The 24,658-nt window shown below is 43.7% G+C and overlaps 1 protein-coding gene across 1 annotated transcript in view; it reads left to right on the forward strand.

The window, feature by feature from the left end:
* Window positions 1-24,658, forward strand: part of GNB5 (G protein subunit beta 5) — a 31,227-nt gene that overhangs the window by 777 nt on the left and 5,792 nt on the right. The window contains exons 2-9 of the mRNA XM_035131989.3: window positions 6,112-6,248; window positions 7,816-7,857; window positions 8,280-8,356; window positions 9,717-9,849; window positions 15,985-16,128; window positions 18,245-18,336; window positions 20,280-20,328; window positions 21,574-21,670. Coding sequence (XP_034987880.1) covers window positions 6,112-6,248; window positions 7,816-7,857; window positions 8,280-8,356; window positions 9,717-9,849; window positions 15,985-16,128; window positions 18,245-18,336; window positions 20,280-20,328; window positions 21,574-21,670 — 771 coding nt within the window. The remainder of the gene's footprint in view (window positions 1-6,111; window positions 6,249-7,815; window positions 7,858-8,279; window positions 8,357-9,716; window positions 9,850-15,984; window positions 16,129-18,244; window positions 18,337-20,279; window positions 20,329-21,573; window positions 21,671-24,658) is intronic.

Below are 24,658 nucleotides of genomic sequence, written 5' to 3' on the forward strand. Positions count from 1 at the left end.
TAAACATGCCAGGGAATGCAAGAGGCGGCTGTGGACGCAAGAATGAGCCTAATGCTCGATTCCCGTAATAATGGTTGCCAGATCCAGGCCGAGGGAGACCATTTAAGGCGACCCAATGAAAAACAGGGGCAGGGGCAAGCCGCAGGGCACCTGTCTTTTATTTAACAGTTGCATTAAAAAAAAGAAGGAAGAAAATCCACTCAATTTTTCCTCTGTTGTCTTAAATTCCTGCCTGATCAAATCCATCTGCTGCTGTCTGCAAACATTGCAAACAGGATGGTAGGGTGACTTCCTGACAAGGAGAGGATTCCCCGAGCCTTGCTTGTTTCTAGAGCTCTTTAGAGCAGCCCTTCGCCAACCCATTAGCTGTGATGCCTGGGGGCCGATGGGTGCTACAGGCCAAAACATCTGGAGGGCGACGGGTTGGCAAAGGCTGCTTTACAGGGCTAGAAGATGGAGGGGGAGTTGCTATTTGGGAAGGCAGAGAAACTTTTAAGTTGGCTGAGAAGAATAACAGCATTCAGAGCTGTGCTTTGGGAACCTGCAGCCCTCCAGATGTTGCTAAATCACAACTCCCACAATCCATGGCTCTATGGGAGCCATGCTGGCTGGAGCTGATGGGAGTTGTAGTCTGGCATCTGTAGGGTCACAGGATCACCATCCCTGCCATCTGTTTTTTAGATTTGCGTGGGGAGGCCAGCACAACACTCACAGGTGTGTTTGCACCTGCAAGAGCCTTCTGAGTCCCATTCCCCTCATCCCACCTGCTGAAATTTGGTTTGAAAGCAGCTTCTCCCTTACTCAGCAGTAATCCACCTGCCCCCAGATCCTACCAACACCAAAATTCATTCAATAATAAACCTTGTATTGTAGACAATATAATACTTTTTTCAAACCTAATTGCATGTTTGGAACATAACCAAAAGACTCAACAACAAAAAGAGAGAGACATTGCATGTTCCTTTGTATTTCTTGAAAATCAGAAAGAAAGAAAGAAAGAAAAAGAGAAAGAAAAAGACCCAATTGCTACTGGTGCTATGTCCCTCTCATGTTGCAATTAGACTTGAAATAGCAATTGGCCTATTGGAGCCAACGAAATACTTTTTTTCCAAGTCTGACTGATTGTTATGGGGTGAGGTGGAGTTTGATCTTCCTAGAAATTGCAGCTGGAGGGAAAAGGCTATTTCTCTCCACCCCCCTTGCTTTTCCACTCTTCTGTAAGATTACCTCCTGCTTGCTGCGCATGCCCAATGAGGCTTGCAGGGTGGGGACACCCAAATTACATTTTTAAGTGTCATTTGTGGGAAGGGGGGGGGGAAGAGGGAGACTGCATGTTTGTTTGCATGGGATCCAGAACAGTTTCCCCCCTGTTTGCAAATGGCCCCCAAAATTAGGGTAAACATGGTGACCAACTCATTCCTGCTTTCGGACTTTCTGGGGGCATCTGTTCAGCCTCTGTGGAAACAGGACGCTGTTCTTAGGTCCTTGAAGTGTCAACATAAAGATTCAGTCCTATTGAGTCCAATGGGCTATACTCCCAAGTAAGTGTGTATAGGGCTGCAGCATCAAGTATTTTAATACTTTGTTGTTGTTCAGATGAAATGAACGCTTTATTTCCCCCCCCCTTTTTAATTGTTTTTTTTACAAAGTAATAATCATACATAAATAAGAATAAAAATGTGCACCCCAGCCCCAAGACCATTCCATTGTAACTATCCAACCTTCCAAAATTTCAACACCTCTTGCGATGGTTTGACCCCTTTCCGTTTTAACAGTACAAATTCTACAAACACCCTCCATATCTCCTCAAAATAATTTCTCCTGCATATTCACCATCTTACCTCAATGGCACATGTTAATTTATCATCAATAGCTATATCCCACACCTTTTTATACCATTCTTCCATTTTATATTCTGCTTGCCCCTTCCACTTCCTAACTATCATAATTCGTGCAGCTCTCAATAAATTTGTGAGCATGAAATGAATGCTTTAAACATACTTTCCTGTTAACCATTATTTCTTTATTTAATCAGTTTAGAGGTTGGTTAATACACCAAAAAATCCCCCCCAAACAAACAACCCCTCCAAAGTTGTTTACCAAGCAAACAACAACAACTCATTAAAATCAAGGCTAGAATCCAATAAAGCAAAAGTGCTGTCAATAAATGTGTCATGATGCTGGATCCCACAGAGGAAAGGCAGGAAGGCCAGGTCAGGAGATGCAGAACCATGGAGAGCGTCAAGTGAGCAACTCTTAGAGATTATTTCCGCTTACCTTTTGTCCTGATCTTTCCAGGCACAAGTCTGAGTGTGGTTTTTTTTGGGGGGGGGGTTATGCCCCAAAGCTTTCCCTGCAAAAAACCTGCTTTTTAGCTCTCAATTGGAACAAACGTCAATTCTGGTTTCCAGCATGTTGCGGTTTGTTCCGATTGAGCTTTAAAGAGCAGGTTTTCGTGGGAAAAGCTCTGGGGCAAGAAGAAAAAGGCTCAGTGTCTGAGATTTAAAGTGTGGACTTTGCCTGGAAAGGTAAGTGTGGATAAGCCCTTGGGCACCTGCGCTGAGACTCCCTTTTCCAAGCTCTGCCCCCTTGTGGATAACTAGAGCCTTAAAGCTTCACCTTCTGACCTGAAGCATGGACAGTAGTGAGGGATGATGGGAATTGTAGTCCTATAACATCTAGGAAGCCACAAGCTCCCTACTCCCTACCAGAAAATCAGCTTGCAAGAAAAATAGTTGCCCGGGTTTCTCCTAAACTTCAGAGATTTAGAACATATCTGTACTGGCTAACAATTTGCTTCTGGGCCAGGTTCAAAGTGTGACTATTAACAACTTGGGACCAGTTTGTCTATCCCCACATGTGCCCACTCAACTGCTTCAAACGACAGAATTGGCACTGCTGCAGGTGCCACATAATACCTGTTCTGCTGTTGCAAGAGCCCCATCATATAATGAAGCAGCACCTATACACTTCAGAATTCCATGCCCATTGAGCTCAAGCAGGTGTACTCTTTTAGGCTCCCGCTAATAACATCCTTCTTCAGGCAAGCCTACCCAGATGCTCATAAAGTTGAGGCAATTTGTTTTAGTATTCAAACTTTTGCTTGTTTTAAATATGGTTGTGTGTATATATATATATATATATATACACACATGTGTGTGTGTGTGTGTGTGTGTGTGTATCACAATTTTATTGTTTTATCTTTTTGTAAACCATTTCGATTTTTTTTAACCATCATTTATAAATTCTGTGAAATAAAGGAAATAGGAAATAACTGTTAGACCCTCAGATCCGAATCCCAGGATTTAAATGGAAGACATTTTTCTTCCTGCAGGCATTACCAGCTGCAAAGGTGTGCCTTCGCCACCAGTGTCTATTTTATATTGTTCTATTTTTTAAAATGGATCATTTCTTAGTGCTTTTAACTGGTCTTTTGCTTTTTTTCCCCTTGCACATCACCTTGAGATGATTGTGTAGAAGTTAATAACAAAACAGGTATAGGAGTCACTAGATCAGTGTTTCTCAACCTTTTTTGGGCCACGGCACACTTGTTCCGTGAAAACAATCACGAGGCACACCACCATTAAAAAAGTTAAAAAATTTAACTCTGTGCCGCCCTATATTATAATTATGACTGTAAGAAACACTTGCCAAATATTGCTTTCCGGCGGGTCAGTGTTGCGTATTGGTGGCCGCCAGGCTCGTTTGCACTGAGCTTTGGGAAAGAGGAGGAGAAATATTGCTTTCCGGCGGGTTAGTGCTGAATATTGGCGGCCGCCAGGCACGTGACAATGCAAATCGCCCTTCTCGTCGCCGCACGTCGCGGCACACCAGCCAGCGTCTCGCGGCACACTAGTGTGCCACGGAACAGCGGTTGAGAAACGCTGCACTAGATAGGGGGGTCACTAAATGCTACTTGGGAGTCACTGAATATGGGGTTCTAATAGGTTCTAGGGATTTATTTTGTAGTTAGAAAATTGTTCGACAGTGGTTGTCGGCTGTGGCTTTTGCTATGCAGGGATGTTCTCAGTTTTGCCTCTGAAAAGAGGATCTTTCCTTCTTTCAGGGAGATGCAACTGAGTGCTTTCCTTTTAAAGGCTGATGACTGAAAGGCTAATAAATCAATGAGTAACTTTAAAAAGAGAGAGGAATGGGTTTTTTGAGCTGCAGCCAAATAAGTCATACACAAAACATTGCCCATCATTACTGGGTCCAGGAGTCCTGTCCAAAAATAAAATAAAATGACAACCTCGCCAGTGCAGGAAATAACAGTTGGTGCCCAAACAGTATTTGGGACCATTGTGTTCCATCAGTGGAAAGCAGAGGCCTGCCTTGAACTTTAGGCATGCACACTTTGCTAAAGTTGTAAGCCAGAGGTCTGTGCTGCAACTTCAAATTCTGTAGTGAAAGGGGGAGATGAAGCAGCCACAGCTGTCTCCCACATGGAAGCCCCTCTTCTCCAAGTCTTTTTACCTGCCCTATCACACTCCAGGGGACGCGGGTGGCGCTGTGGGTTAAACCACAGAGCCTAGGGCTTGCCGATCAGAAGGTCAGCGGTTCGAATCCCCGCGACGGGGTGAGCTCCCATTGCTCAGTCCCAACTCCTGCCAACCTAGCAGTTCGAAAGCACGTCAAAGTGCGAGTAGATACAGTGGTACCTCTACTTACGAATTTGATGCGTTCCGAACGCACATTCGTAAGTCGAAAAAAATTGTAAGTCGAATCCCATAGGAATGCATTGAAATTCGTAAGTAGGAAAAATCCTATCTAAACCGCATCCAAGATGGCGGACAGAGCTCCATTCGTAAGTAGAAACATTCGTAAGTAATTTGTAAGTAGAGGTACCACTGTATATAGGTACCACTACAGCGGAAAGGTAAACAGCGTTTCTGTGTGCTGCTCTGGTTCACCAGAAGCGGCTTTGTCATGGTGGCCACATGACCTGGAAGCTGTACGCCAGCTCCCTCGGCCAATAACGTCAGATGAGCACCGCAACCCCAGAGTCGGTCATGACTGGACCTAATGGTCAGGGGTCCCTTTACCTTTTACCTATCACACTCCAGATCCAGTGGAGAGCAAGTGGGTCACAGTTGTTTCATTGCCCGCCATGCAAATCTCTGGGTTGCAACCCAGCAAGCCCAAAGCCTACAGTGGAAGCAGGCAGGGATCTGGCCTCTTCGCGGCTAATTCCAGACCCTTCCCTGAATCTTCAGCTTTCACACAAAAACAAAACAAAAATGCCCACTGTGATAAGAAGCTCATGGGGTGACCTCTCTCAGCCCAGCCTACCACACAGGGCTGTTGTGAGAAGGAAATGTGCGGGTGAGAGAGGGAATGAAACTGTATACCACTCAGGGCTTCTTGGAGAAAGGACTAAACAAACCTTTAGATAAATAAAACTGTGTTTTCTTCTGAAGATATAAGAAAAAATGGGTGAACTATTAATTAGAAATCAACTTACATCTTCCACTGGGATAATTTAATTTCAGGGGGTCACCTCAGAGTAGAACTTGGTTGAGTACAACCATAGGCCTTTATTTCTCAGTTTTATGAAATTACCTTTTTTAAAAACAAAGGTTATTTTATTTGTATGGATGGACGAAACCATCAATTTTAGTTTCTCTCCATTTCTCATTTTCCCAGTCTTCAGATCAGCTGTACACATTTCTGTCTGCAATTTGTGGCATTTATATATTTTTTAAATTCTTATGAAAACTCATCAGCATTTTAAGGTGAATTTCTCTTGGCGGCTACATTTTTGGAAGCCATTCCCCCTAATGCACTTGTGTATACTTTGCATGGCAAAACTAGGAGAAATGTGAATTTCGAAGAGTGCGTTTCACTTCACATATTGGTTTGAGAAATACAAATTGGATAGTTTCTTCTTAAAATGCAAACAAAAAGGGATTTCTCCCCATCTCTTATTAGTATGCCATAAAAGCATTTCTGTTTCAGGCTCTGCAACAATTCCATACCCCAGAGGCCCCTTGGCCACAACAGTTAAGGCTTCAGGCCTGTTGACAACCTTTTACTTAACATGGGACCATCATCTTGGATCTTTGCATCAATTGCCAAAGCACACAGTGACTCTCTGTCTTGAATTCCCTGCAGTTCATCAGGTGGCGGAGCGTGTGGAAGCTTTGGGTCAGTTTGTGATGAAGACAAGAAGGACACTGAAAGGCCATGGCAATAAAGTCCTCTGCATGGACTGGTGCAAAGATAAAAGAAGAATTGTCAGCTCTTCCCAGGTAAAGAGAGATGATGTCATTGTCTTGAGGGCTTGTTCCTATGCTGAGGAACTATCTAACGGGAAAGAAAATGTCTTACTTAGTCTTTAACATTTGACGAGATTGTGTGTTTATTTAAAAATGTAGGGCATTGCCTTCTTCCAGATACTTATTCTACAGAGTTGTCTGCACTAACCAGTAATAGCTTGCCATCATCTGAGGCAATGTTTAACTCTTTCATAACTTCCACTAGTTTTCATGACATTTAGAGTGCTTTGGACTATATAAATAGTGCCTCAAACCAGCAAGTTAATATTTGATTACCTGGGTCCTTATTTGTTGGACATATAAACATCCCATTCTGTTCTCCATCGACTCTAATTTAACTTCTCTTGGCGTTATCTTCCTACTTATTTCCCTGAAGACAGAGACAGGGGTTTCAGACATTTTGCAGAGGCCAAAGGCTATAATAATGGCAGTTAAAAAGCCTGTTTTGTACCCTACTTTATTTATCAAAATACTTATATACTGTTTTTGCACTCTGTGCACAAAAGCAAATGTACAAAATTCAGAATAAAACAGCAACCAATAGGTCAACAGTTTGGAAGTTGAAAATAGCCAGATGGTAAGGACGGCCAGCAAAGACCTCAACAAAATCATCATGTTTTCAACAAATGCTGAAATGGCATGAATGCAAATGTTTGCCTCAATTCAGAGGACGTGATGCACTTACTTTTCAAAACTCTTCTTTTTTTCTAATTTGACTTTCAACAATTCTGTTTCATTTCACTGAGCCTTATAAAAAAAACACCTTAAGAAATCGATGATACCCAGCTTTCTTTCATGCCAGCTAACAACCCTTCTTGACTAATTGCTCTGAGACAATTTTGTAAACACAGGCCGCACCTTCTTGCTTGTTCCTGGAACTGTTGGGCTTGTATTTTGAATGTGGTGTCATGGTGTCGCAGCATCACACAAGGTACATGAAGGTATCGTGAAGACAAAATTCAGAGCAGGGACAAAGTTTCCTGCTCTCTTCCTGAATTGGTTAACACTTTTGCATCTGTTTCCTCAGCTAAAAATAATCAAAAGGGAGAAGTTTTTTTCTCTGAGCAAAGGTTTTCATGAAAGGTCCCCACCCAACGGAAGTGGTGGAGAGATGTGTGATTGATAGCATTTCCAGGCTGAAGTATAGCACCATTTTCCCAGGCTGACTTCAGTTGTGAGTCTAGTTTAGCATAGGGCCTTGGTGGTAGCCAGCCAAGAGCCTGGTTTCAAATAGATTGAGGGTAACCACTGCTGTGTCCTCCAGTTGTTTTGGATTCTTCTGACCATTAACCTTGCTGGCTGGGGCCGATGGGAGTTGGAAGTCCCACAAAATCCGGAGGGCAAAATGTGGGCTACCCATACTTTAGGCCTAGAAGACCTGATGTTGCATTTGAAGGGATTGTTACCACCAGTTTCATCCCTCCTGCGCAAACCTTTCAATTTTAGGCTAGAGAGGAAAATGGAACATGAACAGAGCAGTAAGACTTCAAAATATACCTCCTTGTTTTAGAAACTTATAATCCCTCTTTGCTTTTCATAGGATGGGAAGGTGATTGTTTGGGATGCCTTCACTACCAATAAGGTAAGTTTCTTCTGTTTCTGATTTCCCTGGATGTGTTCGATGAATGTGGCCGGGGGGGGGGGGGGCAATAGGAGGTTCTTTGTCCCTTTGTCTTCCATTCCATGTTGAATACCTGTAAATTCTGGTTGGCCTTGGTGGTAGCCAGCCAGTTTGGGGATATATTTTTTAAAATAAGTCGTTTCATTTCAATGTGAAGCTGAGCCAAGTGTCAGACAAACATTTCCATTCTGCTAGGGTCCAAAGGTCTAATGGAACAAGGCCTGTTGCCGATATGTTTCTCTCGTGTTACAAATGTCACTCACTTGTAGTCATTTCCCATCTTTTAAAATCAGTATAAGAGAATCCTGCTTTACTATCATTTAGTGATATAGTAAGGATTTGCAAATTGACCCATAAGATGCAAGAGATGATTTGTGTTTCAGGAACATGCGGTGACGATGCCTTGCACCTGGGTAATGGCATGCGCTTATGCCCCTTCAGGATGTGCCATTGCTTGTGGGTAAGTGGGAGACACTTGATTAAAGCCATTTTTTCATTGTCGCACTGAGCCAAGGGAGGTGTTTCCTTCCCTCCAATATTCTTTAAAGCACCTGAGACGGCGTGGGCTTTTTCAGTAAAGCTTTTGGCCAACTCAATAACTTTGATGCTGACTTAGGTTGTGTATATTTTGATGACAGCTGGATTTGTTTTATTGTGTTTAGTTTGTGTGTTGTTAGCTGCTTTGAGATTCTTTGGAAGATAAGGCAGGAGAAAATTGTTTTCATAAATAAAGAATAGATTGCCTTAATAAGTAAATAAAATAACTGAATTCCTCCCTTAGACCAGGAGAAAGCAAATCTTCTGTGGAAGTGTAGGGAGATCTTCACAGTATAATGGACTGGCTTTTATGTGCTTATTAGTGGTATGTACCCAGGGCTCCTTGGAAATTCTAAGAAACCAAAAAAAAAAATCGCTGCTGCAGTTTCAAAAGGTTCGGTCCAGCATCTTTATTCAAAATGGCTTCCAGTCATATTTAAAGATAGATGAAAATCTGCTCCTTGATCTTGGGAAACACGATGAAAAATTAGTTTACGAAATCTTCAGAGGTGCCCAAATGCAAGCAAACAGACAAAAAACACACAACCAAACCTTTCCCACGTGTGTCCAAAAAAGCAGCTTTTGATAAAAATAATAATATAAAATCAATCTCACTAGAAAGCGTCAGTTAGAAAATGTTTTAGAAATTACCAAGAAGAAGAAGAAGAAGAAGCAAGAATTCAAAAGTAGCATTTTGGTAGTGAGAGAAATCCACAGATCACAGTAAGTCTGGGGAGATCATGGTTTTACTGACTCCTTAAGTTCTTCTAAAGGAGTGGAACTGGCAGATCTGTCTAGGGTCGGAAGGGAACGCCACAGGGACAGGTGCCACTGCAGAGAGAGAGAGCTCTGTTTCTTGCAGGCTCACTTCAGATAGAAGTATCACCTGAATATGTCTGTCGGCAGGGGGATGAATTAACCCTTTAAGGCAAGGGTGGGGAATTTGTGACCTTCCAGATAGTGCATCGGACAAATAGGGTAAAAAAAATGCTCCTACCGTAGTCATCTTGTAGGGAGTGGGTTTTTCTTCTCTTCAGACTTCCCTTCCACCTCCTCAAGCCTTGGTTTAGGCCACATGTTCTCATTATTCCTTTTTTCCAGCTCCACTGCCTCCTTAGGCAGTAGCCAGTGAATGGGAACAAGACCTTTCCCTGTGGGTCTGAGCTCCCCAGGAGAACAGCAAAATGGAAACTGGACAGCAAAAGCAAAACTTGCCAACAGTTAATGCATATGCAACCCATGCTTAAGTGCTAATTTTTTTCTTACCATTTTTTTAAAACTAGGGGTTTGGACAACAAGTGCTCTGTGTATCCACTGGCATTTGAAAAAAATGAGAATATGGCGGCCAAGAAGAAATCAGTTGCCATGCACACCAATTACCTGTCGGCTTGCAGCTTCACAAATTCGGATATGCAGGCAAGTACACTCCAGTGTTAGAATCATAGTTGTAGAGTTAGAAGGGACCCCCAAGGGTCCTCTAGTCTAAGCCCCTGCAATGCAGGACTCTCAACATGCAGTCCTTCATCCAATTGGAAACCATACTGGACCCTGCTTAGCTTTGCAAATGCTGGTTGCAGACAGCTGAGTACAGATTTATAGTGACATACCTGGGCATGGGAAATGGTGCAAGGTTTTATTTTGCTCCCAGGGAGCTGTGTTGTATCCTCCCTGCCTTCACTCTTGTGTTGACTTCCTTTCCCTCCTCACCGTGTGATTTCCAAATAAAGGAACTGGTTAGTTGACATAACCAGGATCTGAACCTGAGTTCAGTTTGCTGAGCTTAGGCTTGAGAGGAAACCGCGGTTTATTAAAAAAACCAAAGTGGAAGCTTTCGATCTTATCTATTTCCCTTGCATACGAAGAAAGAGGAAGAAGGGGGTCCGTGAGAGTCTGAAATAGTTCATGTTGAAGAAGACAGACCAGCAGCCTGACCAGCGATCAGGCAATGGGAATTATAGTCCCAACATTGACTGTCTCTTCTATTGGCCCTGGATCTGGCAAACATGACATTATTTATTCATTTGTAGGAATTTTGAGACAGCTCAGCATATAAAATACCAGGGTGGAGTAGACTTGTAAGATTTCAAAATAAAATACAAAAGCACAGTAAAGCATCTTCAGGAGTAAGCACAATGCGGCTGAATCACACTACAGGGAAAGACTTCGTGAATAAGGAAGTTTTAAGCAAGCGCCTAAAGATCGCAGGGTAGAGCAGTGGTTCCCAAACGCCCCCTGCCCCACAGGCTACTTGAAAATTGCTGGTGGGTTGCTTAATTGTTTTTCTGCCTGTTGTATGAATTGTAATGCACTGTGCTGGGTGCGATGCGCTTTTTAATTGTATTTTGATTGCTTCTTCTGTTGATATAATGTATTACAATCTGAATATGCACAAAATTCAGATCGTAGTACAATAAAATACGATATAAGAAATAAACAAATAAAAATGCAATTGAAAATCAAAGTTAATAGTTAATGCGATGGATGTGCCTCCTGTGTTAAACTTTGCTGCTGTTTCTCTCTGCCCCTTTCAAGGCTTAATAAGGCATTTAAAAAAGTAACACGGAAGTAAGAGGCATTTGTTCTTTCTCATTGCCATCATTAAAAGCAATATTACCAAGATTAAATTTATTAATTCTGTCATCCTATTAACTTTATGAGACATAATGAAACACAGATCCCATCAGGGCCGGCCCATCCATGAGGCAAGGTGACTGCCTCAGGTGGCAGTATCCATGGGGGCAGCAGATCCCAATGTCAGTTTTTCTCTCTCCACCTCCCATGTTTGCTCCTGATGTAGATCTCCCCTCACCCTTTCTTCCCTGACAGGGAGAGGGTGCTATTTTGGGGTCTGTCTGGGGTGCAAAGATGTCTTGGACCGGTTCTGGGATCACCTGAATGAAATTTGCAGGCTGCTGGAGGTCCGTGGACCACAGTTTGGGAACCCCTTCTGTAGAAGCTTGGGGGATATCCAAAAGGAGAGAATTCCACAAAAGCCCTGCTCCAGGTCCCTCAGTGTGGACTGGAACCACGGTGCAAGGAGTGGGGATTTAATCCTTTCCTTCCTAACCAAGACCACTGCTCTCCCATGCTGCCTTTAGCAATTGCATGGTTAAAAAAAAGAGATCCTCAAATGTATGTGTAGCTTGAAGGCAGGTCCTGGCTTTGGGAAGGTTGAAGCCCGCTGTCCTAAATGGTTGATAACGTCCTAGGAAGCTACATGAAATTCTCTCCCCCCCAACCCCCCCCCGGTAATCTCAAAGTGAAAATCCAGGTTTTAAAAACAGGAAAAAATTGATTTCTAAAAAGAAAAAAGGAGCTTCAGCGTCATAGCCACAGAAAGGTAGAGCTTGTGGTGGCAGAACCTTCTCAAGGATATATTTTTATAAATAATAATCCAGAGGTTTTCAACCTTTTTGAGTCCATGGCTCCCTTGACTAACTACATTCTTTCTGCAGCACCCATGTGGGGTTCAGGAGCCCAGTTACGTCACCCCTTGCCTGCGGAGCTGGCAGCCTCTCACCTTTTTTCGAACACCCTCCTTTGTGGAGTGTTTCCTCAGCCTCCTTTGGGCTGCCGTCCTTGGTCTCTGAGCTGCCACTCCTCGCCCCAAAGAGGAGTGCCTCCCAGAGGCACCATTCATTCACCTGCGGAGCTTATAGCCGGGGCTGCTACAATAAACAGCTGCGCAAGCGTTTGGGAGGCAGAAACGCGAGAGGGCATCAGAGGAGGGAAGGAAGGAAAGAGGGACAGAGGCCAGTGTTGGCCGCAGCACCCCTGACCATCATTCAAGGCACCCTAGGGTGCCATGGCACCCTGGCTGAAAACCACTGCCTTAATTCAAAGCTCCCATCAGAGCAATGGCCATTCTAGGGACATTCTGAGAGAAACAGTGAAACATAGTGGCCACTAGGGGGCTTATGTGAGTCAGTTTTGCCCTTCTGAACCAATTTTACTCTTCCTGCTCTGCCCAGGTTGATGGGGGATCCACTTCCTTTTACCCCTGGTTCCCCTCTCACAAATTGCAAGGCGCACTTTCCCATTTCGAAGCTCCAATCGCAGCTCTATGTTTTGTTTTATTTCTGCTAGTTTTCCACTACAACTTTTCCTGGCCCTTTGCGTATACCCTTAGGTTTGGCATTGCCGTAAAAATTTCAAGTTGCAGGCTTTATTTTATTTTATTTTTATTTCATTTACGATTTTTAATTTTATACATTTCAATAATTTTATAATCATTTTAACATTTCAAAACTTGGCTTCCTTCCCCCTCTTTCTGCGGTTCCTTAAATTTATTTTTAAATGTTTTCTCATATCCAAATTAACGTTTTGCTCATTTATTCATCTGCTTTAAATATATATTCTTATAAAACTGCAGGTTATTACAATAATCCTGCCAATGCTCTTATCTGTTTACAGTTTATTTGTAAATATTCCATAAACCATTTCCATTCTTTCATAAAAGGTTTGTTATCTGGATTTCTTTTCTGGTAAGTTTGGCAATTTCTGCATATTCCATAAGTTTTTGTATCCATTCTTCTTTTGCTGGGAAGATTTCTTCTTTCCATTTTTGGGCAAGTAACATTCCTGCTGCTGTAGTGGCATACATGAATAAATTTCTATACAGTTTTTGGAGTGGAGTCCTGTCCCCATAATACCCAAAAGTTGCAGGCTTTAGTGTCACACAGGTAAGCAGGGAAGACAGCACCACAAGTCTGCATCTCAGTCTAATTTGGGCTCTGTGTTTGCTGTGATTACACCAGACACCTGCCTTTTAAGGCTACAATTTAAGCACCACAGGTGGATCTGTGACTCCAGTTTCTGTGGCAACAGACACCCCTCATCACCTCAGGTTTGTTACTGGAAGCCTCAGAATGGAAAATAATAGCTTACCCTCAGCTTCCCACATCCCAGAATAGCAGCAGCTGGAGCTTAAACAGCTGTTGAAGAGAAAGACATGAGCCTGTTCTTGATTTTGCAGCGAAAAACCACTAAAATAGCACCTCACATATTCTTATATATTGCGTGGGGGTGGGGGTGGGAGTCCATATTTAGGCAGACACCCGTTATAAAACGGAAGAGAGATTTATTTACTTTATTTAATAAATTATATCCTGTACCCTTACAGAGTGGCAACCAATTAATAACTGCCGATATACATGATGGTGGCAGTTTCTTATGTAAACGCTTCAGTTTCTTATGTATTGCACTGTGTTGCAGTACAATTTAAACTCGATGGAAATCAAGATAAGAAAGATAGAATAGATAAGAAAGGAAAGCTGCCATCAAAATGGCAATTAAAAACATATAGCAGGCACGTCCAACAGGTAGATAGATCACTGGATGTCTGTGGTAGATCACCGGTAGATCACTGGCCCTCCCAAGAAACTCAACAAGTTTGGCTCCCCCTCAAACAGTTCAACATTTAAATTGCCCTGCACCCCCCCCAAAATGGGGCTTTCATCCCTAAAAAAGCTCAACAACCTTGACCTCAACCCCCCAAAACAGGGCTTTCCTTCCTAAAAAAGCTCAACAACTTTGACCTGAACCCCCCAAAAGGGGGTAGATCACTGCCAGTCTTTAACTCTGTGAGTAGATCACAGTCTCTTTGGAGTTGGCCACCCCTGACATATAGTATCTAGCAGTGTGCATTACGATTTGTACAGCCGGCAGAAGATCATTGTCTGCCAAGACCCTCAGCAATTTTCAAGTGGTCTATGGACGGGGCAGTTTGGGAGACACTGGTTTAGGGCATGCTGTGGAACATGATTAATTCCCTGTGCTGTGGCTTATAGAAGGTTATTGCAACTGAAATCAAGAGGAATAAAACCATCTTTCCCAAGCCATTCCTGCTTGACTTGTTTGCTACGCAGTGTCTCTTTCAGTACCCTGCCAATACGCTTGCCAGTACCCTTGATTGCCCAGGCAGAGGGGATATATTTTCATTTCAGCCCCAAAACCATCCCAGTGTTTGTTTACAAGGCTGTTCAAGCAGCAGGGACAGCCCCCCCCCCTTTAAAGGAGAGAAACAGTTTTGAAATGCAACCACAAGGGGGCAATTACAGACCCAGTCTAAGGATCCTGAGTTTTGCTAAGCTGCTGACAGTGCGGGGATTATCAAACTGAAAGGCAAAATAGATGTTCAGTAAATCTGTAGCCCTCATCGTTTCTCCCCCCCCCCACCCTTTGCTGGTTAAAAGGGGGAGATAGTAGCCAAATAAATATTTTTATCTGAGTGTCGTACTGGGCATTTCCATGGTAATGAGTTATTTGGAAGCAAACATTTTGAAAACAAAAGAGGGTAAATTTTCAGCTGATAACCTCAGCATCGCCTTTTAAAGCCACAAAATATATTTTTTTTATTAAAAGTGTGAATACCAGAAACTCCTATTTCGCCTTGAAAGAATACCAGGCCTTCCAGAATCACACAGACATTTTCCATGTGTGAAATTAGAGCAATCCCATATTCTTTCCTCCTCGTACCACTTTTTTCCGCATCTCCCATGTTCTTAGATTGTAAATTATTTGGAGCAGGTTTGCTTTCTGTGAAGCAGAGTTAGAGGAATTGATCTGGGTTCCCCAACACCATGCCTACTTGTCAAGGGCCTGATATCAGGTGACAATTCCCCCAACCCCCTTGGTAGCATCGCAAGCTCCACTAACAAGAGAAAGTTCAATCTAAGTTAGGTTTGAAGTTACCATCTACCAGTTGTTAGGAGGTGAGCCTAGGCCTGTTTCCTAAAGAGATGGCTGGGCAACCAATCCAGTGTTTTTCAAAGCTGTGGCATGCTCCAGCTGTTAAATACTTTTTGTATAATTTTTTCATGCTATTAAAAAAAAGAAAAGAAACAAAGACCATTAAAGAACAACAACTACCTTTTTAACTAAGGTACCTTTTTAACTATGGTAGTTTTAAAAACTAAGGGATGCGGGTGGCACTGTGGTCTAAACCACTGAGCCTAGGGCTTGCCGATCAGAAGGTCAGCGGTTCGAATCCCCACGACAGGGCTCCCGTTGTTCGGTCCCTGCTCCTTCCAACCTAGCAGTTCAAAAGTAGATAAATAGGTACCGCTCCGGTGGGAAGGTAAATGCCGTTTCCCTGCGCTGCTCTGGTTTCGCCAGAAACGGCTTAGTCATGCTGGCCACAGGACCCGGAAAAACTATCTGCGGACAAAGGCTGGCTCCCTCGGCCTATAGAGTGAGATGAGCGGCGCAACCCCAAAGTCGTCTGTGACTGGACCTAACAGTCAGGGGTACCTTTACCTTTTTAAAAAGGAAAAGAGGAAAATTGTAGTGGTATCAATGGTGCCACACGCCTTAGTCATGGCACCCCCTACTGGTGGCTCCCACCCCACCAGCTGAAGACCAGACTTTTAACACAAACTGTGAGTCAAATGGATGAGAATAGAAAAGGAAACGACTCAGGTGTACGCATGCTTTAAACGTGAAACAAAGAATCCAACTTTAACATGAATCAGTGGAGACAAATCTTTGACAAATCGTGTCTTTCTTTTTAATAACAGTTGTTTTTCCTTTGTTTTCCCCTTCTCCCCTAAGATCTTGACTGCTAGTGGAGATGGCACCTGTGCACTCTGGGACGTGGAAAGCGGTCAGCTTCTGCAGAGTTTTCATGGCCATGGAGCAGATGTCTTGTGCTTGGATCTTGCTCCTTCAGAGACAGGGAACACGTTTGTGTCAGGGGTAAAAGCAGATTTATCTTTATGCAGGATGGAGGGGAGGGAATTGCAGGGGGAGACATGAAGCAAATAAAAATCTCTCCAAGTGGAAGAGAGTACTTTGTAATATTTTGCTAAGTGCCCTTTCTCCCGATTAAAGCAGGCATTGCTGTTGTATCCCCAGGTGCACTAATGCAGAATGCTGCAAGCATTCAATTAGGAATGCCTGTCGAGCTGGGTTCCTCTTACCCTATGCTTTTTGAATGAGATTCAGAAGAATGTAGCCCTTCTCATGGCTTACTGAAAGTAGGACTGTGTTGCCCGTTAATCCTAGGAGCTGTCTGTGCTGCTTGTCGCAATCAAATGTTACTTCTTTTATAGAAACTTTTATCTACCACGTTTCAGCCCCCATAAAGGCACGCAAGGAAAACACAATCCTGATACAATCAAAATTTAAGAACAGTAAAACCACTCTTAACAACACACAGAATTAGAACCTCAAAACTGGCACTGTCAGGAATGTCAACATTTGGTAAAAACCCAGGAAAAGGCTGGTGAAATGGAGAACCTTTTGACTGTCCACCAAAAACCTGCCAATGAAAGGAGCCAGTCAAACCCCAGATTTCAACCACCGGGGTGTTTCATGTACCCCAGCTGCAGCTCCTTTGGCAGCCCAGCAGGGTTTCCAAGGATGGCTGTGGTTGATGGGCATTTCTTCAAACATCCTAGTCCCAAGCTATTGAGGACTCGTCTTGAATTGGGCCCCAAAACAAATGGGAAGCTAGTGCAGATGGGACAGGATCATAGCTGTCAACTTTTTCCTTTTTTAAGGGAAATTCCCTTATTCCGAATAGGATTCCTCACGAGAAAAGGGAAAAGTTGACAGCTATGGACAGGATTGGCATAATATGATTCAAAAAGAAGATGCCCCAAAGCGTTACATCTGCTGCATTTTGCACCAACTTCTGTTTCGGAATGCTCTCCAATAGCAGCCCCACACAGAATGCATTGCAGTAGACTAATCTATAGGTGAACAGGGTCCATATAACTTGTGACTAGATCCACCTTCTTCAGGGTGGCACAACTCGAGCCCCAGACGAAGCTGGGCAAATGCGCAAATTCAGAGCAGGTTATACGTCCTCCCCAAATCGGTTTGTCTGGATTAAGCCTTTGGTTAGCACATACCCAGTCCATCTCTGCACTCAGATAATCTCTGCACCTCCTTTGTATAGTAACTGAAAAGGAAAGATGCCAGCATATTAATGGCACTCAGTTAAAAAACTGAGGTTAGTGGATTGGGTGGGGGCACAGGCAGTGATGATGGCATCTTCTCGTCCCAGCTTCCTCCAGAAGAAAATTGCCCTCTGCACAATTCTCGCAGAGGAAACCTCCAGTGTTTCTTCTCTTCCAAAGCTCAACAGCAAGTGTGGATCCTTATGTACCCAAAACAGTCCCACCCAGGCACAACATGGAAATATCATCAGGCTCGAATGAACCCTAAGATTTGCAGAAGTATAAACAGTCCTCAGCGGGGAAAGCAGAGGAGGGAATGAAACTTCAAGAACTGCCCAGTGCGTTCTGAGCATGCTCCATTGCTGTGGAATGCTTGCTGATTGTTGGCAGGTTAAACTGAGGCCTGTAGGATGGGTTCTCCACCAGTGATTTAGAAAAATAGCAGAGATGGGGTGGTGAAACAAGCCTGTGGGGAGGGGTATAACAAAGCAGTTCTTCTTGTTGGAATAGTTTGATATTTGGCATAAAACAGGTCTGAAAGCAGCTCAGCACTTTGTGGAATGCCCTTGGAATGTGGAAGGAAGCCAGCGCCATATTGATCTTCATATTCTAGTGGCAAAAATTGCAGAAGTAGGAAAACTATTCACAGAACCATCCCCACGGTTTAAAAATATACTTTATTGATTTGTTGTTGTTTTTAAAAAAGCAAGCATAACAAAATGAGAGAAAGCAAAGAATAAAAAATGCAAATCATAAAGGGACAAAGGACAAAAGGACAAAGATACAGTGCAGCTTCAAGGGGACAATAAAGTATTAACTAATACAAAGTTTCCTTTTACAAATAATAAATAAAAGTATTCTCTATCTGTGAGGATATAACTGAATCTTTATTGACTTTTGTTTTTTAGGGGTGTGATAAAAAATCCATGGTTTGGGACATGAGGACTGGCCAGTGCATCCAATCATTTGAAACCCACGAATCGGATATCAATAGCGTCAGGTCAGTAGGTGCTGTTACTGCACATTCATGTGATTGCATCCCAAAATGGTTCTGTCGTGCTGAGTAGCAAAATACCTGTAAGGATAACGTACAAGGGGGAAAGTGGGAGGGTCAGCTTTCCTCTCCGCCTATCAAAGCTACCACCGTCTCTAGCCAATGAAAGAACAGCACTGGCCCTGCGGAACAAACCTTTGCTTGCCCAATAGCAGGGGTAGCCTGGTGGGCGGAAGGCCCCTGCTACAGTGACCTCGTGGGCAGAGCCATTCCTATCCCTTTGTCACAATCCTGCATGACCAAGAGAAAATTCAAAGAGAGCTGGCTTTTGATTAAAGGATTGTTGCATTTTGCAGGCCTTGGCAATTAATTAATTACATGGCAGATTAAAACTCTTTCTCGGCATTCCCTAGTTTGCACCTCTGTACTTTTGAAGTCATAGACTTTGCTTTAAATGTACTTGTTTTCCAGTCCAGCTGTCTCCTCAAAATGTTTTCTTACGAGCCACACGGAGTTGTTTTATTTATGTAGCAGGAATTAATGTACAGTGGTACCTCTACTTACGAATAACTCTACTTACGAATGTTTCTACTTACGAATGGAGCTCCGTCTGCCATCTTGGATGCGGTTTAGATAGGATTTTTTCTACTTACGAATTTTTAGATAGGGTTGCTTCTACTTACAAATTTTTTCTCCCAATGCATTCCTATGGGATTCGACTTACAATTTTTTTCGACTTACAAATGTGTGTTCAGAACGCATTAAATTCGTAAGTAGAGGTACCACTGTAAAGTGGAACATGGGAAGCTACCTTACACAGAGTCAGCACCAGACAGGCAGTTGCTCTCCAGGGGTTCAAGCAGGAAATACAGAACTAGTACATCACCACATTGCATCATGACATTGACTATATTTTACTAGCAAGCTTGTCATAATTATGGTTTATAGGAGTACTCATCACTTATAAAATTATCATGGCTTACCAGATCCACTATCATATGAGCAGAGGATTTTCTGTAAAGAAAACCCTATCTTAATATTAGCAATTTCCCTTTTTATAGCGTTTTATAAAAGTAAGGTACAGGGCATTTTTCTATTGCCCCTCTTTTCATTTTCATTTTCTATTGCCTCTCTTTTTCATTTACAGGCTTGATTACAATTAATGCAATGATTTGCAATCATTTTGATTGAACTTGCACAAGTGAAATAATTTTGCATCAGATAATGTAAATAGATAAATACTAACAATGGCTATTTTTTTTAAAAAAAAAAACCTAATTATTGTATGCTTTCTGGTATGTGTTTTTTGGGGAGAAAATGAGATGTTACATTTTTCTTTGCTTGAAAAGACTGTGGGTTCTGGCTCAAAAATTCTGGTTTTGCTTATGTGAAGTGCCAGAGCTTGCTGTCCAGCATTGGCTGTTTCTCTTTACCAAAATTAGAAGAAACAGTTTGAAACTTTATTCATTATGCAGAAATGAAAGCTATTTGCATTGGGGTGGAGGGGTGTTACAGGTGTCTGAGCTGACCTGGCACCTGCTTTGAGACCATCTACAATTGCATGTGCCAGGTGGGCAGAGAAATCCATTTCATAAATTTTGGGGCCATGATCTTTTACCTGTAAGATAACTGCAGAAAGTGATAATTCAGTGACCTAATTCTCAAGTCTTGATCATTTAAACTGCGGCAGTTCCACCCCAACCCCAACCTATCCCGGTGAACTCTAGGGGAGGGGGGTGGGTGGGCAAATTTTGGTGTTGCTATTTTCTGCTTTTAGATGTTGGATTACCACTGCTGCCTCGTTTACCTCTATGTGTTCCTTTACTTACCTGCTACTGGATATCTTTAACATTCATGGATGCAGCATATAGAAAACAAATAAAAGCTGGGGACATAATATCTTTAATTCCTATATTTCTAACGCAACACGCTTTCTGTTCTCTGCATAGGTACTACCCAAGTGGAGATGCCTTTGCCTCTGGCTCAGATGATGCCACAGTACGTTGCCCTATTTCATTTTTGAAAGCCTGGCCATTTCCTTAAGTGAGGGCTGGGGGCATGATCCTCAAATCACCCTGGCCATTCAGTATTTTATTATGGCTTGTTTATTTTGTACATTCTTTGCTCACCTAATACTTGGGGGTCTCCAGATGAGTTGCAACCCTTTAAAAATGTACAAATGCGCTCTTTGTACCCTGCAAAGAGGATGTTGTGTCTAGGAAGCGTATGATGGAACAATAAGGCGCCCATCTGTAGGTGTGGCAACCTGAACTAGCTGCAAGCGCAAGGCTGATGCATAATTCAGCCCACTGGCTTTTTTCCTTAGGGAGAAGTGACCATTGTGATTGCAGGCATAAAGAGTTAAAACTGGGTCACCTGAAGATATATTGTTGGACACCAAGGGCGTCTTCCACAGTGATTTATTTTAACGACACTTAGAATATTTTGGTTTGGCAAGGTTCAAATCAGCCGCAAAACCTTTAACCTGGAGGCTTTCCCCAGAGTGTTTGTCGTGCCATATGGATGCATAGCTAATCACAGGTCTACAGAATGGGTATAATGCAGGTCTACGCAAGACAGGTTTCTTACACCATGTGAAGGTATGAATGCATGTTCTATAGCATAGCTATCTGTCGTATTGCATAGCACAGCACGGCCCATTCGCTCAGCAGCCTGGCAAGTGTGAAAGGGCCTGCTATGTGGCACAAAAGTGGTTCCTAATGCTCAGAAGAGCGCATGGGGGGGGGGTTAGAAGAATGGAGGGGGAGGGGGGGAGAAGAAACTTGGCATTGCTTTGCAGCTGATTTAGATTTCCGCCAAGGCCTATTCTAAGCGCTCAGTAGGGGGCTACAAATATATCCGCATCTCATTTGAACCTCACTGCAGTCCGGGGATGTAGCTGAGCGGAGAGAAATCTGCCCAAGACCACCCAGTGCGTTTTCTGGCTGAGCAGAGAGCTAAAATTTTGTCTTCCAAAGCAACAGTTACTTGTCTTAACATCATGGCAGGCCAGATATTGTGTCTTCCCCCAACGCCCACAGGCTTAAACAGGTTGGACATCCCCTGTAATGATGTCAGGTGATTGACAGGTGGGCTGGACCAGCTACTGGTCCAAGTATGCCTTCATGGGTGTGGTGGGAGAGAGAGCTTTGTCCTGTTAGGTATCTATCAATCTTATAAAAAATCAGCTTGTGTGTATTAGCCTTTGCTTGAGCACAGATACTGTTTCTCCTTTCTTTCCAGTGTCGTTTATATGACCTGCGGGCAGACAGAGAAGTGGCCATTTATTCCAAAGAGAGCATCATCTTTGGGGCATCCAGTGTGGACTTTTCCCTTAGTGGTGAGACATGAATTCTGACACACTTTTCTTTGGGGGGCAGGCGGGAAAAGCTGTGCTATATTCTCTTTTCAATGTGGCTTCGATTGTTGTCACAGCTACAGAACCGAGGGCACTTGCGGACTGTGGCTATTCTGCGGGTGGGATTAATTCGCACACTGGCAAATTCAGGTTGCTCAATTATAGTTAGTTGGGAGCTCTTGCGCAGCAAACCCACTTCTCCAAAATATCAAATTTATTGCAATAAGGAAAGTAGAAAGTCTGACATAACACTTGCTTTGATGCATCTGCAGACAAATCAGGATGGGTGCTCATTGAATAGCCAGCGTTGTCTAATCTCCCTGCAGATATATTCAGGAAGGATGCTCAATGAACAGGTTGTCTTGAAGTCCCCTTAGCTGGTGAAAGAAACTTGTAAAACTGCTGAATCGTTGCAGGCCCTGCAGTCTTCAAGTGGCTGCTCTTGAGCTTTGGTTTTGAAGCTAAGGCTGGTAGCTCACCTTTCATGAAAACAGTTCTTTGACTCCACTGCATACTTTTGGGAGGGTGTTGCTTTAACTGCTGTATCCACCTTGGCTTAGGAAAATTGGTTATAGCTTGAGCTGCAACATTTAGTTGGGCTGGTTGATTCTTTAGAAAAAGGCTCAATCTAAAAACAACAGCAACGCTCTGGGTGTCTCCAATTAGTTGGGCATCGTCTTATTAAAATATATATTGTTGCTATGAGGACACTTTCTGGAATTAGCGTGGCTTTTCTAAATATGTCGACATTAGCTCAAACCTTGAGAAACTATGTGCAATGTCGTGCAGCAGGCAACTTGCTACTTGTTTTCTAACAACACAACAAGTGTAGTTGCGCAACATGCACTTTGAGTGATGAAGGGCAATTGCACATGCCAGCAATTTTTCACACCATCTGCTGCTGGTGAGCTGTGTGAGCAAGGCATACTCTCTTTTTTCCACAGAACATCCGGGGAGCCCATTGCTATTTGTGTTCCACTTCCTTGTTCTGTTATGCAAAAGCTCATTTCCTTTCTTGGAAGAGGAAGAAATGTTTTGCACGCTTGTCGTGTGGACACCATCTTGGGTCTTGCTAGTGAAGGAGGAGACTCCCATCTGCTGTGCGGCAGGGCCCAGCCCAGGGTGTAATAATAATAATAATTTATTTATTTATTATTTATACACAGCCCATCTGGCTGGGTTTCCCCAACCACTCTGGGCGGCTTCCAACAAAATATTAAAATATAATAGTGCATCAAACATTAAAAGTTTCCCTAAACAGGGCTGCCTTCAGATGTCTTCTAAAAGTCTGGTAGTTGTTTTTCTCTTTGACCTCTGGTGGGGGGGGGCATTCCACAGGGCAGGTGCCACCTCTGCTGGTTCCCTGTAACTTGGCTTCTTGCAGCGAAGGAACTGCCAGAAGGCCCTTGGCACTGGACCTCAGTGTCTGGGCGGAACAATGGGGGTGGAGAAGCTCCTTCAGGTATACTGGACCGAGGCCATTTAGGGCTTTAAAGGTCAGCACCAACACTTTGAATTGTGACCAGAAACGTACTGGGGGCCAATGTAGGTCTTTCAAGACGAGTGTTAATGTGGTCTCGGCGGCTGCTCCCAGTCACCCGTCTAAAGTGCCGCATTCTGGATTAGTTGTAATTTCCGGATCACCTTCAAAGGTAGCCCCACGTAGAGCGCATTGCAGTAGTCCAAGCGAGAGATAACTAGAGCATGCACTACTCTGGCGAGACAGTCCGCAGGCAGATAGGGTCTCAGCCTGCATACCAGATGGAGCTGATAAACAGCTGCCCTGGATACACAATTAACCTGCGCCTCCATGGACAGCTGTGAGTCCAAAATGACTCCCAGGCTGCGCACTTGGTCCTTCAAGGGCACAGTTAGGACCCATTCAGGACCAGGGAATCCTCCACACCTGCCTGCCTCCTGTCTCCCAAAAACAGTACTTTGTCTTATCAGGATTCAACCTCAATCTGTTAGCCGCCATCCATCCTCCAACCGCCTCCAGGCACTCACACAGGACCTTCACTGCCTTCACTGGTTCTGATTTGAGAGAGAGGTAGAGCTGGGTATCATCTGCATACTGATGAACACCCAGCCCAAGGCAGGACGGAACAAGTTTCATGGTGGATGGGTTCAGGCTGGGTTTGAAGTTGCTGCGGCAAGGAACAAACTGAAGTGGAGCCCTCAGAGTAGCAGAAGTGCAGCCTAATAGTAGTAGTAGTAGTAGTAGTAATAATAATAATAATTTTATTTATTTATTTATTTATTTTATACCCTGCCCATCTGGCTGTGTTTCCCCAGCGACTCTGGGCAGCTCCCAACAGAATATTAAAAACACAATAAAAAAATCAAACATTAAAACAGGGCTGCCTTCAGATTTCTTCTAAAAGTCAGATAGTTGCTTATTTCCTTGACATCTGATGGGAGGGGGTTCCACAGGGCGGGTGCCACTACCAAGAAGCCCCTCTGCCTGGTTCCCTTTAACCTCACTTCTCGCAGGGAGGGAACCACCAGAAGGCCCTCAGAGCTGGACCTCAGGGCTGAATGATGGGGGTGGAGACCCACCTTCAGGTATACTGCGCTGAGGCTGTTTAGGGCTTTAAAGGTCAGCACCATCTTTGCTACAAGGGACCCAGGTGGCGCTGTGGGTTAAACCACAGAGTCTAGGGCTTCCTGATCAGAAGGTCGGCGGTTCGAATCCCTGCAACGGGGTGAGCTCCTGTTGCTCGGTTCCAGCTCCTGCCCACCTACGGTAGCAGTTCGAAAGCACATCAAAGTGCAAGTAGATAAATAGGGACCGCTCCGGCGGGAAGGTAAACGGCATTTCCGTGTGCTGCTCCGGTTCGCCAGAAGCAGCTTTGTCATGCTGGCCACATGACCTGGAAGCTGTCTGTGGACAAACGCCGGCTCCCTTGGCCTATAGAGCGAGATGAGCGCCGCAACCCCAGAGTCGGACACGACTGGACCTGACGGTCA

The sequence above is a fragment of the Zootoca vivipara genome, chromosome 13 (genome assembly GCF_965207765.1).
Source record: "Zootoca vivipara chromosome 13, rZooViv2.hap1.1, whole genome shotgun sequence".
Taxonomy (NCBI): Eukaryota; Metazoa; Chordata; class Lepidosauria; order Squamata; family Lacertidae; genus Zootoca; species Zootoca vivipara.